This window comes from Sturnira hondurensis, unplaced genomic scaffold (assembly GCF_014824575.4).
Source record: "Sturnira hondurensis isolate 20B ecotype Veracruz unplaced genomic scaffold, ASM1482457v3 Scaffold0011253, whole genome shotgun sequence".
Classification (NCBI taxonomy): domain Eukaryota; kingdom Metazoa; phylum Chordata; class Mammalia; order Chiroptera; family Phyllostomidae; genus Sturnira; species Sturnira hondurensis.
Genome location: NW_028083884.1, coordinates 1,473 through 18,160, shown reverse-complemented (window position 1 = coordinate 18,160; position 16,688 = coordinate 1,473). Strand labels below are relative to the sequence as shown.

Here is a 16,688-nt window from a genome sequence, read left to right as displayed (position 1 = left end):
CTTTCTGAGACAGTAGCCAGGGGCCTGAGCCTGCAGCCCAGTCTCAAAAGGATGGACTAGCCAGGCCTTGAGCATGCACACACAGCCATAGAAGGGGGTCTTTACTGAGCCTCTGCCAATGTACTCACTAGAAATGGGTCCCCATGCCACTATGTAACATATAGGACCTGATCTCTCAAACTATTCTGTGGAGGCCCACCATAGGGACAGGACATGACTGCCCCATGTAGAACCTCTTTCCATCACGTTCCATCCCATTCTTGAATCAGGAGCAGAGGCAGAGCCCTAGAGACGGTGAGAGGAGTACATACCTGGACTGGTTCTTGCTGGTGTTGAAGGCATGGAAATGCTTGACCTAGTGTCTACAAGTGACAACAAAGAGAATGGGCACAGTAAGGCATCACTGAAACAGGTCCTTCAACAATTTCATGGCAGAGATAATGAAAACCTCAGCTGTGCATCCTGCCTCTTCTGACCTGTGTGTGCACCTGGGTTGCCATCAAGGTAGGTTTTGGGGTGAAACGTTCTGGTGGAGATCACCCTGATTTCTAAGCCTGTCTTGCTCCCTCTCCACTGAAAACCCTTGGACCTTCCATCCCTGAGTCGTGTGCTCACTTATAGTTCTGAAAGGCTGACCAGACTCTAGAGCTTGGATGGAAAGAGTCAGCGACATGGGTTTATAAGCAGGAGCCAATCAAATGTCCTCTTATTTGGAAAGTCATGATCACATATTTTTCTACTGGGCACTGTGCCTGCCCCACAGTGATGCAGGGTGTGACCATCTGAAATGCAGTGTGTTGAAGGTGTGAAGGGAGGAGAGACCAAAGTCTGCTGTGTCATCAACCAGACCCCAGTGGTTATGAATGCGCACTACCCCACAAAAAGTGCACCAGCCTGGGTAGGGTAGGATAGGATCAGCATCACACCTTGGAGACCATCTCTCTGAACATTGGTGGCCATCTTCAGGGACAGCCACCAAGTATTGGGGGAGACCACAAATGGATGAATAATACACGGAGTCCTGGAAATGCCACGCATACTTGCGCAGCACTGTTGGAATCCCAGGGATGGACGACGGAGAGCATAGGCAAATGGGCATGTTCTCAGGGCAGGGGTTCTGCCAGAGAGAGGAGGAGAGGCGTGGAGGTGCAGAAAGAGAAGACATATCCGAGGAAGGTCACCAGCAACTCACCTGGCCATGATGTAATATGGGACTGAGCAGCTGTGCGGAAGAGAAGGAAAATGTTAGCCAAGGAGCACGTAGTTGCCCAACCCAGATCCAAGGTTGATGACCCTGGTCCTATATCCACTGAGGATAAGTCTCACACGTGCCTTCACTGTGGACACTACCACTAGCTGCCTGAACCTCTGCCCTTGCCCTCACCTGTCTCACTGTGACCGAGGACTGACTTTTCTATTGGTCAAACCCACTGTCATGTCTGAGACAGGCCACCATAGCCGTGACTGAAACCCCCAGGAACTGACAGAGGATGACCCTAACATATGGGTTAGCATAGGTGCCAGTCTTTCCACTGTCAGGTGTGATCATGGTGGTCATCTATAGCAATTTCCAGAGTTTCCCCATGTATTATTCTACCATCCCCAAAGGCCCTGACTGGTTCATCAGCATTTCATTCATGGCGACCTGCCATGTCACACCTCAGCCCACCCCTTGCCACGCATTCTGTAGTTCACAGAGGAGCTCTGTGCTTTTAGGTCCATTCCTTAACATCAAATTCTGGCAGAGGCCAAAGCACAGCAATCCTCACAGAACTGAGCTTTCTAAACACCCCCATACCCCACAAAGTACCCTACCTAAGAGCATTACCCCAGAGAGACCCTAGCAGGGAGGTCAGCTAGAGTTGAAGGGGTAGACCAAAAAGGCTCCCTGTTATGCCCTCAGGAAGTTTGACCCTGAGCAAGAGAACAGTTCCACAGTCCCCTCTAACAATGTGTGGGCAATACCTAGATATTGCTAGGGTCCCATACAGACCAAGCTCCTTTTTCAGCTAAAGCAGGTGACATAACCCCTTGGGTGCCTGCTGCCTTAAATAAGCTTCTATACCAGGAACAACACTATGTGGCTGAGGCAGGGGCACTGGGATGGGAATCTTGTTAGATCTGAGCAATATCTACTGATGAAAGGGAGACCCACCATGTGTGAGACCCACCTGAGCAGATGACGCCAGCGTCCTCCCCATGATGACAGTTGTGTGAGTTCCAGCCTTGGTGCGGGCAGCTCCACAGGTGGGATGTGTGCCCTGAGCAGTGCATGTCATCCAGGAGAATTGGCCCCAAGCCCTGACCAAATGAGGCATTTCCCAGAGCTAACATGGCCCAGCCACAGCCCAGCTGCCTGCATACCACATTGGCATCATTGATGTCCCAATAGTCGTCACACACGGTCCCCCAGGAGCCTTGGTAGAGAACTTCCAACCGGCCCTGACACCGGTCACCTCCATTGACCAGCCTCAGGTCCAAAGTCCAATCAGTCCTGAACCCTAGGGAAGGCACAAAAACACCTCCTTCATGACTGTTGAGCTGCCAGGCCTGAGGCACCTGCCAGACTCCTGGGACACCCTCCTGGCCTAACCACCCAGTAGAAACAGCAGCTTTGGACATGTGCAGAGATTCATCTTCATCACAAGAAAGGAGCAGAGATGTCTTCTCTGATCAGGTCAAGGCTGCTACAATGCAAAAGAGCCCCCTGATGGCTCCAGGGAGGTGAGTGAAACTGCCACTCCAGCTGCACAAGAAAAGGCTCCCTGCACTGCCCTTAAGATGCTTGATCTTGCGTATAACCATGGACACACAGTCACCACCAAATCAATTCCAGATAGTACCACCAGGATGCAGGGGACATTCTTACTCTGAATAAGATGCTTTCTCAGCTATATCAGGTGACAAAAACATTAGGTGTTGGCTGCCCTAGCACAAACTCTAGTGCTGGGTACAGTGTTACGATAGTTGGGAATGAGCCCAGGACTGGGAAGCGTGCTTGGTTTCTGCAATGTCATCCAAAAGGGGCCCAGCGATGTTTGGGACCCACCTGAGCAGATGACACCAGCATCCTCCCCGTGGTTACAGTTGTGTACGTTCCAGCCTCGGTGTGGGCAGCTCCACAGGTGGGACTCGTGCCCTGAACAGCCCACGTTGTCCAGGAGAATTGGCCCTGAGCCCTGACCAAATCGGGCACTTTGTGGAGCTGACTTGGCCAAGCCACAGCCCAGCTGCTTGCACACCATGTTGGCATCCTTGATGTCCCAATCATCATCACACACGGTCCCCCAGGTGCCTTTGTAGAGAACCTCCACTCGGCCCCGACAGCGGTCACCTCCATTCACCAACCTGAGGTCCAAAGTCCCTTCGGTTCCAACCCCTAGAGAAGGCACAAAAACAACTCCTTCATGACCACGTTAGCTGCCAGACCTGAGGAATGTGCCAGACTCCTGGGACACCATCATGGCCACACCACCCAGGGCACACAATCAGCTATGGCCATGCACAGAGGTTCATCTTCATCACCAGAAAGGAGCAGAGACATCCTTCCTGCCAGGTCAACTGCTCCAATGGAGGGGAGCAGTAATGACAATCCCCAGGGTGTTTACCAGTATGCCACCCTGACTCTACATGAAAAGGCTTCCTGCTCTGTCCCCAGGAAGCTTGATCCTGTGTATAAATACAAAGAGAAGCCACCACCAATCTGATTTCCAGCAATCCCAGGAGGATGTTGAGGACTTACCTATTCTAATCGAGATGTTTTCTCATCTATAGCGGATGACATAATGTATGAGTTTCAAGTTCCTTTAGTACAAACACCAGTGCTAGGCACAGCATCAAAATGCTTGGGAACTACCCCAGGACTGGGAAGTGTGTTTTGTCTCTGTAATGTGACCCAGTAGGTGTTCAGTGAAGTCTGAGGCCCACCTGAGCAGATGACACCAGCGTCCTCCCCGTGGTTACAGTTGTGTGAGTTCCAGCCTCCGTGCGGGCAGCTCCACAGGTAGGACTCATTCCCCGAGCAGCCCACATTGTCCAGTAGAATGGGGTCTGAGCCCTGACCAAACTGGGCACTTCCTGGAGCTGATGTGGCCAAGCCACAGCCCAGCTGCCTGCACACCACGTTGGCATCGTTGATGTCCCAATCGTCGTCACACACAGTCCCCCATGAGCCTTTGTAGAGGACCTCCACCCGGCCCTGACACCGTTCACCTCCATTCACCAGCCTCAGGGCCAAACTCAATTCGGTCTCAAACCCTAGACATGGCAGAACAAATCCTTTTTGAGTATGCTGAGCCACCAGGCCTGAGGCATGTGCCAGACTCCCAGGACACCCTCCTGGTTGAACTACCCACTGGAAATTTTCATTCCTGGTCAATGCAGAGATCATCCTCATCACAGAAAAGGAGAAGAGACATCTTGTCATGCCAGGAAAAGCTGCTCTAAAGAAGAGAGCACCGATGACCAAAGGCTCCCTGCTTGGCCCTCAGGAATCTGGGTACAAAGCCACCACATAATCAATTGCTGCCAGTACCAGCAAGATGCCTTGGACATTCCCATGCTAACCAAGATGCTGCCACCTACATCAGGTGACATAATATCTGGGGTGCCTGCTGCCTTAGCAAAAACTCCATTGCCAGGCACATCATCATGAGGTTCAGGAATTAGCCCAAGACTGGGAAATGTGCTTGGTCTCTGCAATGTCACCAGGTAGGGGTTCAGTGAAGTCTGAGGCCCACCTGCACAGATGACGCTGGCATCTGCCCTGTGGCTACAGTTGTGTGAGTTCCAGCCTCGGTGTGGGCAGCTCCACAGGTAGGACTCGTTCCCTGAGCAGCCAACATCATCCAAGACAATGGGCCCCAAACCCTGACCAAACCGGGCACTTCCTGGAGCTGATGTGGCCGAGCCACAGCCCAGCTGTCTGCACACCACGCTGGCGTCGTTGATGTCCCAATCGTCATCACACACGGTCCCCCAGGAGCCTTGGTAGAGAACCTCCAACCGGCCTTGACACTGGTCACTTCCATTCACCAGCCTCAGGGCCCAATTCCCTTCGGTCCCAAACCCTAGGGAAGACACAAGAACACATCCTCCATGACTATGTTGAGCTGCCAGCCCTGAGGGACACGCCAGACTTCTGGGACACACTCCTGGCCTAACCACCCAAGGCAAACATTCAGCTTTTGACATGTGCACGGGTTCATCTTTACCACAAAGAAGGAGCAGAGGTGTTCCTCCCACCGGGTGAAGGCTAATCCAATGGAGGGGAGCTCCTTTGACCACCCTCAGGGTGTTGAGAGGGATGCCGCCCTCACCCCACACCAAGAGACTTCCTGCTCTGTCCTCAGGAGGCTTAGTCCTGTGTATGAACATGGGGCACAGCCCCCACCAACCTGACGTCCAGCAATCCCAGAAGGATCCTGGGGACATACCTATCGTAACCAAGATGCTTAGTCACCTATAGCAAGTGACGTCATATCTTGGATGTCAGCTGCCCTGGTGCAGTCTCCAGTGCCAGGTACAGCATCATGATGCTTGGGAATGAGCCCAAGACTGGGAAGTGTGCTTAGTCTCTGCAATGTCACCCAGTAGGGGTTCAGTGAAGTCTGAGGCCCACCTGAGCAGATGACACCAGCGTCCTCCCCGTGGTTACAGTTGTGCGAGTTCCAGCCTCCGTGCGGGCAGCTCCACAGGTAGGACTCTTGTCCAGAACAGCCCACATTGTCCAGTAGAATGGGGTCTGAGCCCTGACCGAACCGGGCACTTCCAGGAGCCGACGTGGCTGAGCCACAGCCCAGCTGCCTGCACACGACGTTGGCGTCCTTGATGTCCCAATCGTCGTCACACACAGTCCCCCAGGAACCTTGGTAGAGAACCTCCACTCGGCCCTGACACCGGTCACTCCCGTTTACCAGAATCAGGTCCAATGTGCCTCTAGTCCCGAACACTAGACATGGCAAAAGAATATCTTCTCTGTAACTATGTACAACTACCATGCCTGAGGCAGGTTCCAGACCCTCTGAACACTTTCGTGGCCAAACCATTTGGGGAAATAGGCAGCTTTGGACGAGTGCGGATGTTCACCTCACTCACAGGAAAGAAGCAGAGATGACCTATCCCACCAGCTTAATGCTGCTCCAATGTACGGAAGCTTCCCTGACAGCCCCCAGGGAGGTGAGCCAGATTGCCTCCCCAATCCCACTTGGGGACTCCCAAGGAAGACCTCAATAGCTCCAGGTGAATTCTCCATAATTTGTACCCACTGGCTCCCCGGTGGGTCTGGTGACATCAAGTATTGCCCCAGGAGATGATGGGCTATCTGCCTGACAGGTGGGGGATGGGTGTCTTTTCTGACAGCACCCAGAAGCCTGAGCCTTCAGCCCTGTCTCAGCAGGATGAACCAGCCAGGCTGCCAGCACTCACACTCAGCCATGGAAGGGGGTCTGTGCTGAGCCTCTGCCTAGCACCTCACTGGAAACTAGACGACACACAACGCTGTCACATGCAGGACCTGTCTGCACAGAGTATTTCTTTAAGGGCCCCACCACAGGGACAGGGACATGAATGGCCCACATGGAACCGCTTCCCCTCACGTTCCATCCCAGCCTTGAATGGGGGAGGAGGGGGCAGAGGCACAGCCCCAGGGGAGGGGGAGAGGAATACACACCTGAGTCTGTGCTTGCTGGTGTTGAAGGCGTGGAAGTGCTTGGCCACGTGTCTACAAGTGACAACAAAGGGAAAGGCCACAGTTAGGGGTCACCAATATTGACCCTTTAAGACTTCTGTGGGGGCATCAGGACAATTGCCCATGTGCATCCTGTGGCTTGCTACCTTAATGTGCACAAGCCCACCCTTCTGCTAGGTCTGTGGGGTCCAAGGCCCCATGGGAGATCCCGTTGTTTCCTTTAAATCCCTCACCCTGCTGGGTTCTCTTATAAACTGAACCAGCTTTGCCCCCTCCCATCCCCGAGGCATGTGCTCATTGGCCATGCCCAGAGGCTGACAAGACTCCAGAGCTTGGATGGAAAGAGTCAGAGACATGGGTTTATAAGCAGGAGCCAATCAAATGTCGCCTGTTTGGCAAACCATTGCCCCATATTACTCTGCTTCCCGGCCCCTGGGCACTGGGCCTGCCCCACAGTGATGCAGGGTGTGACCATCTGAAATGCAGTGTGTTGAAGGTGTGAAGGGAGGAGAGACCAAAGTCTGCTGTGTCATCAACCAGACCCCAGTGGTTATGAATGCGCACTACCCCACAAAAAGTGCACCAGCCTGGGTAGGATAGGATAGGATCAGCATCACACCTTGGAGACCATCTCTCTGAACATTGGTGGCCATCTTCAGGGACAGCAACCAACTATTGGGGGAGACCACAAATGGATGAATAATACACGGAGTCCTGGAAATGCCACGCATACTTGCGCAGCACTGTTGGAATCCCAGGGATGGACGACGGAGAGCATAGGCAAATGGGCATGTTCTCAGGGCAGGGGTTCTGCCAGAGAGAGGAGGAGAGGCGTGGAGGTGCAGAAAGAGAAGACATATCCGAGGAAGGTCGCTGGCAACTCACCTGGCCACGATGTTGTACGGTACTGAGCGGCTGTGAGGGAGAGGAGGAAAATATTAGCCAAGGGGCACACAGTTGTCTGACACGGATCCAAGGTTGATGACCCTGGTCTTATACCCACTGAGATGATGCCTTATATGATCCCTCATTGTGGACACTACAGCTGGCTGTCCCAACCTCTGTCCCTGCCTTCACCTGCCTTAGTGTTACCAGGAGTGATTTTTTTGCTGGTAAAAGGCAATGTCTTGCCTGAGACAGGCCACCATAGTCTTGGCTGACACCCCAGTAATTAGTAGAGGATGACCATGATGATTGGGTTGCTATAGATGCCAATTTTTATACCTCCAGGTGTGAGAAGAGTGGTCCTTTATAGCGAGTTGTAGAGTTTCCCCATGCATCCTACTACCATCCCAAATGTTCTTCCTGGCTCACCACCATTCCATTCATTAGTCACCTACCACCTCACACCTCACCCGCCTCCTGCCACCCATTCTATAGTTCACAGAGGAGCTCTCTGCTCTTATGGCTCTTCCTGAGCATCAGATTCTGGGAAACCCCTGAGCACTGCACTCATCCTGGAATGAAGCTTCTCATCCACCTACACACTCAGCAAAGTGCTCTGCCTAAGAGCTGGACCCTAGGTGGGAGGTAAGCTCATGTTACCAAGTCAGAAAAAAAAGGCTCCCTGCTCTATCCTCAGGAAGCCGGACCCTGAGCAAGAACACAGTGCCACAGTCCCCTCCAACACCCTGTGGGCAATCCTCAGAGAACACTGGGGTCCCATAGGGACCAACCTCCTTTTTCACACAGAACAGGTGACATAACTTCTTGGGTGCCTGCTGCTCTGGAATAAGGTCCAGTACCAGGGACGACACTACCATGCTCAGGCAGGGGCACTGGAGTGAGAATCATTTTAGTTTTGAGTACTATCACCCCAACAAAGGAAGACTCACAATGTGTGAGACTCACCTGAGCAGATGACGCCTGCATCCTCCACATGGTGACAGTTGTGCGAGTTCCAGCCTGGGTTCGGGCAGGTCCACAGGTAGGACTCGTGCCCTGAGCAGCGCATGTCGTCCAGGACAATGGGCCCCGAGCCCTGACCAAACCGGGCACTTCCCAGAGCTGATGTGGCCCAGCCACAGCCCAACTGCCTGCACACCACATTGGCCTCATTGAGGTCCCAGTCATCATCACACACGGTCCCCCAGGAGCCTTGGTAGAGAACCTCCACCCGGCCCTGACACCGTTCACCTCCGTTCACCAGTCTTAAGTCCAAAGTCCAATTGGTTCCAAACCCTAGGGAAGACATAAGAATAGCTCCTTAGTGATTATGTTGAGTTGCCAGGCCTGTGGCACATACCAGACTCTAGGGACACCCTCCTGACCTAAGCACCCAAGGCAAACAGTCAGCTTTGGAAACATGCACAGGTCGTCTTCATCAGAGGAAAGAAAAGACGTCCTGTCTCGTCAGGTGAAGGCTGGTCCAGTGTACAGGAACCTCCATTACAGACCCCAGTGAGGTGAGAGAGACTATAGCCCCCCTGACCACACATGAAAAGGCTGCCTGCACTGCCTTCAAGAAGCTTCATCCTGTGTACACTCATAGGCACACAGTCACCACCATTCAATTCTGGGCAGTACCACCAGGATGCAGGGCACATACCTACTCTAACCAAGATGCTTTTTCAGCTATAGCACTAGACTTAATATCTTGGGTTCGAGCTGCCCTAGGGCAAACTCCAGGGCTGAGAGCAGCATTATATTTTGGAATTAACACAAGACTGGGAAGTGTGCTTGGTCTATGCAGTATCACCCAGAAAGGGTTCAGCAATGTGTGAGACCCACCTGAGCAGATGACACCAGCGTCCTCCCCATGGTTACAGTTGTGTGTGTTCCAGCCTCCATGCGGGCAGCTCCACAGGTGGGACTCCTGTGCTGAACAGCCCACGTTGTCCAGGAGAATTGGCCCTGAGCCCTGACCAAACCGGGCACTTCCTGGAGCTGACTTGGCCAAGCCACAGCCCAGCTGCTTGCACACCATGTTGGCATCCTTGATGTCCCAATCATCATCACACACGGTCCCCCAGGTGCCATTGTACAGAATCTCCACCCGGCCCTGACATCGGTCACTCCCATTCACGAGCCTCAGTTCCAAAGTCCCTTCTGTTCTGAACCCTAGAGATAGCACAAGAACACATCCTCTGTGACTATGTTGAGCCCCCAGGCCTGAGGCAGTTTTCAGACTCTGGGACACCATGTTGGCCTAACCACATGGGGCAAACTGTCAGCTATGAAAATTTCTAGAGAATCATCTTAATTAAAAGAAAGTAGCAGAGACATCCTTTCCACCAGGTCAGTGCAGCTGCAGTTAAGGAGAGCACCCATGACCACCCCCAGGGAGGTTAGCAGGATGCCACCCTGACCCTACACAGTGAGGCTCCCTGGTTTTCCCTCAGGAAGCTCGATCCTGTGTATGAATGCAAGGCACAGCCCCCACCAATCTTATTTCCAGATACCCAGCAGGATGCTAAGGACTCACCTATTCTAACCAACATGCTTTCTCAGCTATATCAGGTGACATAGTATCTTGGGTTTGAGCTGCCCTAGCACAAACTCCAGCAACAGGCACAGTGTCAAAATGCTTGGAAATTAGCCCAGGATTGGGAAGAGTGCTTGGTCTCTACAATGTCAACCAGAATGGGGTTCGGCAAAGTCTGAGGCCCACCTGAGCAGATGATGCCGGCGTCCTCCCCGTGGTTACAGTTGTGTGAGTGCCAGCCTCCATGTGAGCAGCTCCACAGGTAGGACTCATTCCCTGAGCATCCCATGTTGTCCAGGAGAATAGGCCCTGAACCCTGACTGAACCGGGCACTTCCTGGAGCTGACATGGCCAAGCCACAGCCCAGCTGCCTGCACACCACATTGGCGTCGTTGATGTCCCAATCGTCATCACACACGGTCCCCCAGGAGCCTTTGTAGAGGACCTCTACCCGGCCCTGACAGCGGTCACCTCCATTCACCAGCCTCAGGGACAAACTCAGTTCAGTCTCGAACGCTAGAGACAGCAGAAGAAAACTCCTTCATGACTATGTTCAGCTGCCAGGCTTGAGGCATGTTCCAGACTCCTGGGACACCCTCCCAGCTGAACTGCCCATGGAAAACTGTCATCCCTGGATACATGCAGAGAGTGTCCTCATCACAAGAAAGTAGAAGAGACAACCTATCATGATACATCAATGCTATTCCAATGAAGGGGAGCAACCATGACAGCCCCTAGGGAGGTGAGCAGAACTGTCACCCTGACCACACATGAAAGTCCCTGGGGTTTGTCCTCCAGAAGCTTGATACTGTGTATAATTATTGGTTCATAGCCTCCACCGACCAGATGTCTTATAACCCTAGCCAGATGCTGAGCACTTACTATTCTAACCAAGATGCTTTCTCAGCTACAGTAGGTGACATAATATCTGGGGTGCCTGCTGCCTTAGCAAAAACTCCATTGCCAGGCACATCATCATGAGGTTCAGGAATTAGCCCAAGACTGGGAAATGTGCTTGGTCTCTGCAATGTCACCAGGTAGGGGTTCAGTGAAGTCTGAGGCCCACCTGCACAGATGANAGCTGTCTGCACACCACGCTGGCGTCGTTGATGTCCCAATCGTCATCACACACGGTCCCCCAGGAGCCTTGGTAGAGAACCTCCAACCGGCCTTGACACTGGTCACTTCCATTCACCAGCCTCAGGGCCCAATTCCCTTCGGTCCCAAACCCTAGGGAAGACACAAGAACACATCCTCCATGACTATGTTGAGCTGCCAGCCCTGAGGGACACGCCAGACTTCTGGGACACACTCCTGGCCTAACCACCCAAGGCAAACATTCAGCTTTTGACATGTGCACGGGTTCATCTTTACCACAAAGAAGGAGCAGAGGTGTTCCTCCCACCGGGTGAAGGCTAATCCAATGGAGGGGAGCTCCTTTGACCACCCTCAGGGTGTTGAGAGGGATGCCGCCCTCACCCCACACCAAGAGACTTCCTGCTCTGTCCTCAGGAGGCTTAGTCCTGTGTATGAACATGGGGCACAGCCCCCACCAACCTGACGTCCAGCAATCCCAGAAGGATCCTGGGGACATACCTATCGTAACCAAGATGCTTAGTCACCTATAGCAAGTGACGTCATATCTTGGATGTCAGCTGCCCTGGTGCAGTCTCCAGTGCCAGGTACAGCATCATGATGCTTGGGAATGAGCCCAAGACTGGGAAGTGTGCTTAGTCTCTGCAATGTCACCCAGTAGGGGTTCAGTGAAGTCTGAGGCCCACCTGAGCAGATGACACCAGCGTCCTCCCCGTGGTTACAGTTGTGCGAGTTCCAGCCTCCGTGCGGGCAGCTCCACAGGTAGGACTCTTGTCCAGAACAGCCCACATTGTCCAGTAGAATGGGGTCTGAGCCCTGACCGAACCGGGCACTTCCAGGAGCCGACGTGGCTGAGCCACAGCCCAGCTGCCTGCACACGACGTTGGCGTCCTTGATGTCCCAATCGTCGTCACACACAGTCCCCCAGGAGCCTTGGTAGAGAACCTCCACTCGGCCCTGACACCGGTCACCTCCATTCACCAGCCTCACATCCAAATTCTCTTGAGTCCTGAAACCTAGATATGGCAGAAAACACCTCCTCCATGACTATGTTGAGCTGCCAGGCTGAAGGCATGTTCCAGACTCTTGGGAAACCCTTATGGCCTAACCATATGGGGAAACAGTCAGCTTTGGACATGTACAGAGGCTCATCTTTATCACAGGAAAGGAGCAGAGACATCTTGTCCTGCCAGGTCAAGGCTTTTCCAATATAGGGGAGCAGCCATGATGGCCCCTAGGGAGGTGAGTGGAACTGCCACCTCGACCCCACGTGCAGAGACTTTATTCTATCCTTAGGTATAGTTATAGCATTCATCTTATATATTCCTCTTGAAGCCTCATGCTTGAGGCCATTTAGAGGGCTTCACATAAACAAACTTCCCTAAGTTTATCTCTAACTATGCTGGACTCTGGACACATGTTTTATTACAGTTCTTCATGGTGAAATTACAGTGAGTGCCCTCCAACCCAAGCTACTAGAAATTCAGGGGGAAGGAAATGTTTCTTGGGTTGCTACCCAGAGTGGGTCTGGAGACCATTCAAGTGTTTCATCTCTAGGGAGACTGTGGGCAGGGCTTCAATTCCCTGGCATTCCCCATGTGTCTCATGACTGCCCCATGCTGGAGAGAAGTCTAATCAGACCTGCCTGTCCTGGGAGCAGCCCAGGCATTTATCTGGGGATCTGTTGTTGGAGAGCATTTTGCACATGCTCCTTCTAATCTACATTCAGGTCTGTGGGGCTAAGGTGGCTGGGGCCAGCACAGAGTTGAGGAGAGGACAGAGTTGGCTCTGTGGTCTTGAAATTGATCTTTGTGGTCTCTGATCCAAAGCACACAGGGTCCCGGAAATGCTTGACTTCTCCCCACCCACTGGGACATGGACAACAAAGGAGGTCACCATCCAAGTTGGGTCCATTGTCTCATGAGAGATCTCCCTCTGCACTGCATACTTACAACATTTCCTCTTGTCCTACCCTAACATTTTCCTGAGTAAGAGTCAAACCCATGACTATACTTGGTATCATGACCTGCAGAGAAAGACCCATAGAAAATTGTTCATTACCTATTGCAGAAGTAGTCTTTTTTTATAAAGATTTAATTATTTATTTATCTTTTGAGGGGAAGGGAAGGAGAGAGGGAGAGAAATATCAATGTATGGTTGCCTCTCATGAGTCCCCTGCCAGGAACTGGCCTGCAACCCAGGCATGTGCCCTGACTGGGAATCGAACCGCGATCGTGTAGTTCACAGGCCTGCGCTCAATCCACTGAGCTACACCAGCCAGGCTTGCAGAAGTAGTCTTGATATTTGTTGTAGTATTTTCTGCTACAGATTGTAGAACAGAGAAGAAACAGAAAATACAGTTAGGCCTCCTCCAAGAAAAATCAAGGATTGAATGTAAACTTGAATCTGGTACAGAAATGTCATTTCTGAACTGAATTTTGTCTTCCTGTGTGACTTTGGAAAATTCAACAAACCCATCTACCCTCAAGTTCTTTCCCTTTAAAAGGCTATTTGGGCCCTGGCTGGTGTGGCTCAGTGGATGGAGTGCCTCCTTACAACATGAAAGGTCACTGGTGTGCTTCCCAGTCTAGAACAAGTGCCTGGGTAGCAGGCCAGGTCCCCATTTGGGGATGTGCGAGAGGCAACCAATCAATGTTTCTCTCACACTTCCATGTTTCCCCCTCTCTTCCCCTCTAAAAAGAAATAAATATCTTTTTTAAAAGGTTATTTGAAGGAAGAGGGGTATCTCTGTATCAACCTACTGATCCTGATTTTGACCTTCCCACATATGACCTATGCAAGGCTCCAGGAAATGGATGTAAAAATAATATTCACATTTTATTCTTCTAATGATTTCTCTTATGTAATTGTATTGGCTAGCTTCTTTAACATAATGTTGAATAGTTGAGGGGGTGCTGAAGGGCATACTTGCTTTGCTTTTTCCTTCAGTAGAAATGCTTCTAATGTTTCCCCATTAAGTAGGATTGTAGCTTTAAGCTTGTGGTTTTCAAATTCCTTCAATGAGCCCTGTGCTTGTCCAAGGCCCCAGCAAAAACCTACTTTGTGCTGGGACCTGGAGAGAAGATGACCTGAGAGCTGCTCTTAACCCACTGCTACCAGAGCTACCAGTTTTGTCTGGATTGTCATCTACTGGGCTGTTACACGAGGTGTTTTTAAGTGTAGAAGTATGACTCCCCCACCCCCAGCTTCACCCTCTCTGGAGGCTCTGACAGCTCTAGATGAGTCCTGTCTGCTGTTATGTGACACAGGCAGATAGCCCATTCCCTCCAGCCCCTCACACGCCCTCCTGGCCCTGTGAGCTGTACCAAAGGGCTTGTCAGTCTTGGCTGGTATTCCTAATACACTGCAGGATTCACAGGAGAAGTCATCATAAATGAAGGGTCTCTTCTGTTGTTACGGCTACTGCAACTAAGAATTTTGGGCAGAGACGTGGCTAACTCAGAACACAGCCAGTGTCATTCTCAGCTCTAGTGACATCTGGGTCCTTAATCAGAGGGAACAGAAAGAGAAGAAAAAGTCAGGCCTGGCTTCACAGGCCTTAGGGACAGAAATGCCTGACACATGTGCCATTAGGATTTCCAGCTCATCCATGCTGGGTCCTGACAGGGCCTTGGTCAGAGTTTCTAGGGTCAAAGTTTCCCATGGAAAATGGGCAAAGCCCAGGCTGCCAGGACCCCAGGCTCCGTGGAGTGCACCTCCCAACTCTCCCACTGGAGGCCCTGCAGAGGGATGCATGTCCCTGTGCCACCCATAGGGTGTAGGACCATGGTCCTTCTATACTGAGATGGAACCCAGTGTCCTGATATGGGCTCAGGAGAGGGCACAGGCAAGGACGCTGCTCAGCATGGGGCCTCTCCGGGACTTACAGCCAGAAATCCAGCACCTCAGCCTGGCCAGGAGGCAGCAAGCTTGGGGAGGACCACAGGAGTGGGCACTGAGCATGGACCACAGGACCGCTGAAGACAGGACACCTAGCTCTACCTTGGACCTCCTTGGAGACAGGTGGCAGGTTGATTCCTCCTTCATCACACACATACGGTCCATGCAAAGGATTCCCATTCAGGCCTGAGGCCTTGTTCAGAGGATCCGCCTCAGGAGCTGAGCACCCCCATCTATCACACGTTCTGTCCCTCTCCTGGATCAGGGTGCAGTGGGGTAAACAGCCCACAGGGATCCCAGGTGACAAATGTTACCTTCTGTGGCCATCGTCCGGGGCTCCTCCGTGGAATGCAAAGAAGCTACAGAGCAGAGAGAAGAGGTCATTTGATGCCAGCCCTCATCTGAGGGGGCCTGGCCTCCCCGACCTCGGCCCTGAAACAAGGTGCTGGAGGCAGAGGCCCGGAGGCCTGCCCACTGCTAAATGGCTGATTCCTCCTTGAGGGCAGAACTCATCTCTCTGCCACTTTGCCAGCCTCTGTTCAATGCTGGGATGTCACCAAGGGCATCCCTTACCCCTCTCACCATCCCTTCCCTGCTGAGCTCCCACAGTCTCCAGCCACAAAATCACCCAGTTGGCTAGCACCCCTCTAGCCACAAGGTTGGACACCAAACACCAACTGCCTGTTTCTGCAGCTCCCAGACAGCCTCAAATGACAAATAGCCACCACCGGTGAGAGACTCCTCAGAAGGTGGCCCCAACGGGAGGACAGGCCGTTTCTCAATATGCACCCCCACACGCCAAGAAAATCCACCCCAGAGTGACCGCTCCAAGGGCCGCACTCCCTTGGGGAAGCCATTCTCGTGTGGTAGTTGGATCATCAGGGTCACACCCTGGGCGTGGAGGTGTGTGCACACACCGGGCCACGTAGCAAATGCCAGAGGCTGCTCTGAAGGTGACAATTAACTAGAAGCTCGCCTGGTGGGGACACACAGTAGGCAGTCTCCACAGACGGCTCTTTGGGGTTAACAGGTACCGGTGCTCTGTGAGCAGGTGACTTGTAGCACTGGCTTTTGCTAGGTCAGGCCAGGGACAGTTTTCCTTTTCCACTGAAGGTGTAAATATCTTTTGCTTGTCATTTAATCCCCAGTAAAGGGAACACACTGCTGACTCCTCAGTTTGATTCCTCCTCCCCCACCTCGAGAAGGAGGAGAAAGGGCCACCTGAGAAGGTGTTTGCCCACCCGGGCCAGGACAGCCATGACGCTGCCCACCGGAATGAGCCCACGGGGTGATTGCACCAGCCAGCTCTGGAGGGGCTTGAGATGGAAACCCAGCCCCACCCCTCCCAGCTTTGGGACCTCAGCCAAGTCAGTTGCCCTCTCTGAGCCTCCATCTCTTTAGCTGTGAAAAGGGACTGTGGTATCTGCCCTCTCACATCAAAGGAGACGTGACTTCGACTAGAGCAGGTAAGCAGCAAAGCATCCCAGGAGGCACCATGATGCTGGGGACCACAGGAGCCGCTGTCCCCAGACTAGCCCAGGCGACAGTGCGAGGCGAAGTCTGCAGTACCTGAGCACGGGA

General features: G+C 52.6%; 1 protein-coding gene across 1 annotated transcript in view; it reads right to left on the bottom strand.

The window, feature by feature from the left end:
• The window catches only part of DMBT1 (deleted in malignant brain tumors 1), a 38,074-nt gene extending 22,617 nt beyond the window's left edge, over positions 1-15,457 (bottom strand). The window contains exons 1-14 of the mRNA XM_037059569.1: positions 15,422-15,457; positions 11,894-12,223; positions 10,299-10,628; positions 9,419-9,748; positions 8,540-8,869; positions 7,562-7,603; positions 6,671-6,721; positions 5,621-5,950; positions 4,740-5,069; positions 3,928-4,257; positions 3,050-3,379; positions 2,172-2,501; positions 1,193-1,222; positions 312-362 (exon numbers count right to left, since the gene is read on the bottom strand). Of these exons, the coding sequence (XP_036915464.1) occupies positions 312-362; positions 1,193-1,222; positions 2,172-2,501; positions 3,050-3,379; positions 3,928-4,257; positions 4,740-5,069; positions 5,621-5,950; positions 6,671-6,721; positions 7,562-7,603; positions 8,540-8,869; positions 9,419-9,748; positions 10,299-10,628; positions 11,894-12,223; positions 15,422-15,434 (3,157 nt within the window). The 5' untranslated portion in view covers positions 15,435-15,457. The remainder of the gene's footprint in view (positions 1-311; positions 363-1,192; positions 1,223-2,171; positions 2,502-3,049; positions 3,380-3,927; positions 4,258-4,739; positions 5,070-5,620; positions 5,951-6,670; positions 6,722-7,561; positions 7,604-8,539; positions 8,870-9,418; positions 9,749-10,298; positions 10,629-11,893; positions 12,224-15,421) is intronic.
• Between the last annotated feature and the right edge of the window lie 1,231 nt (positions 15,458-16,688).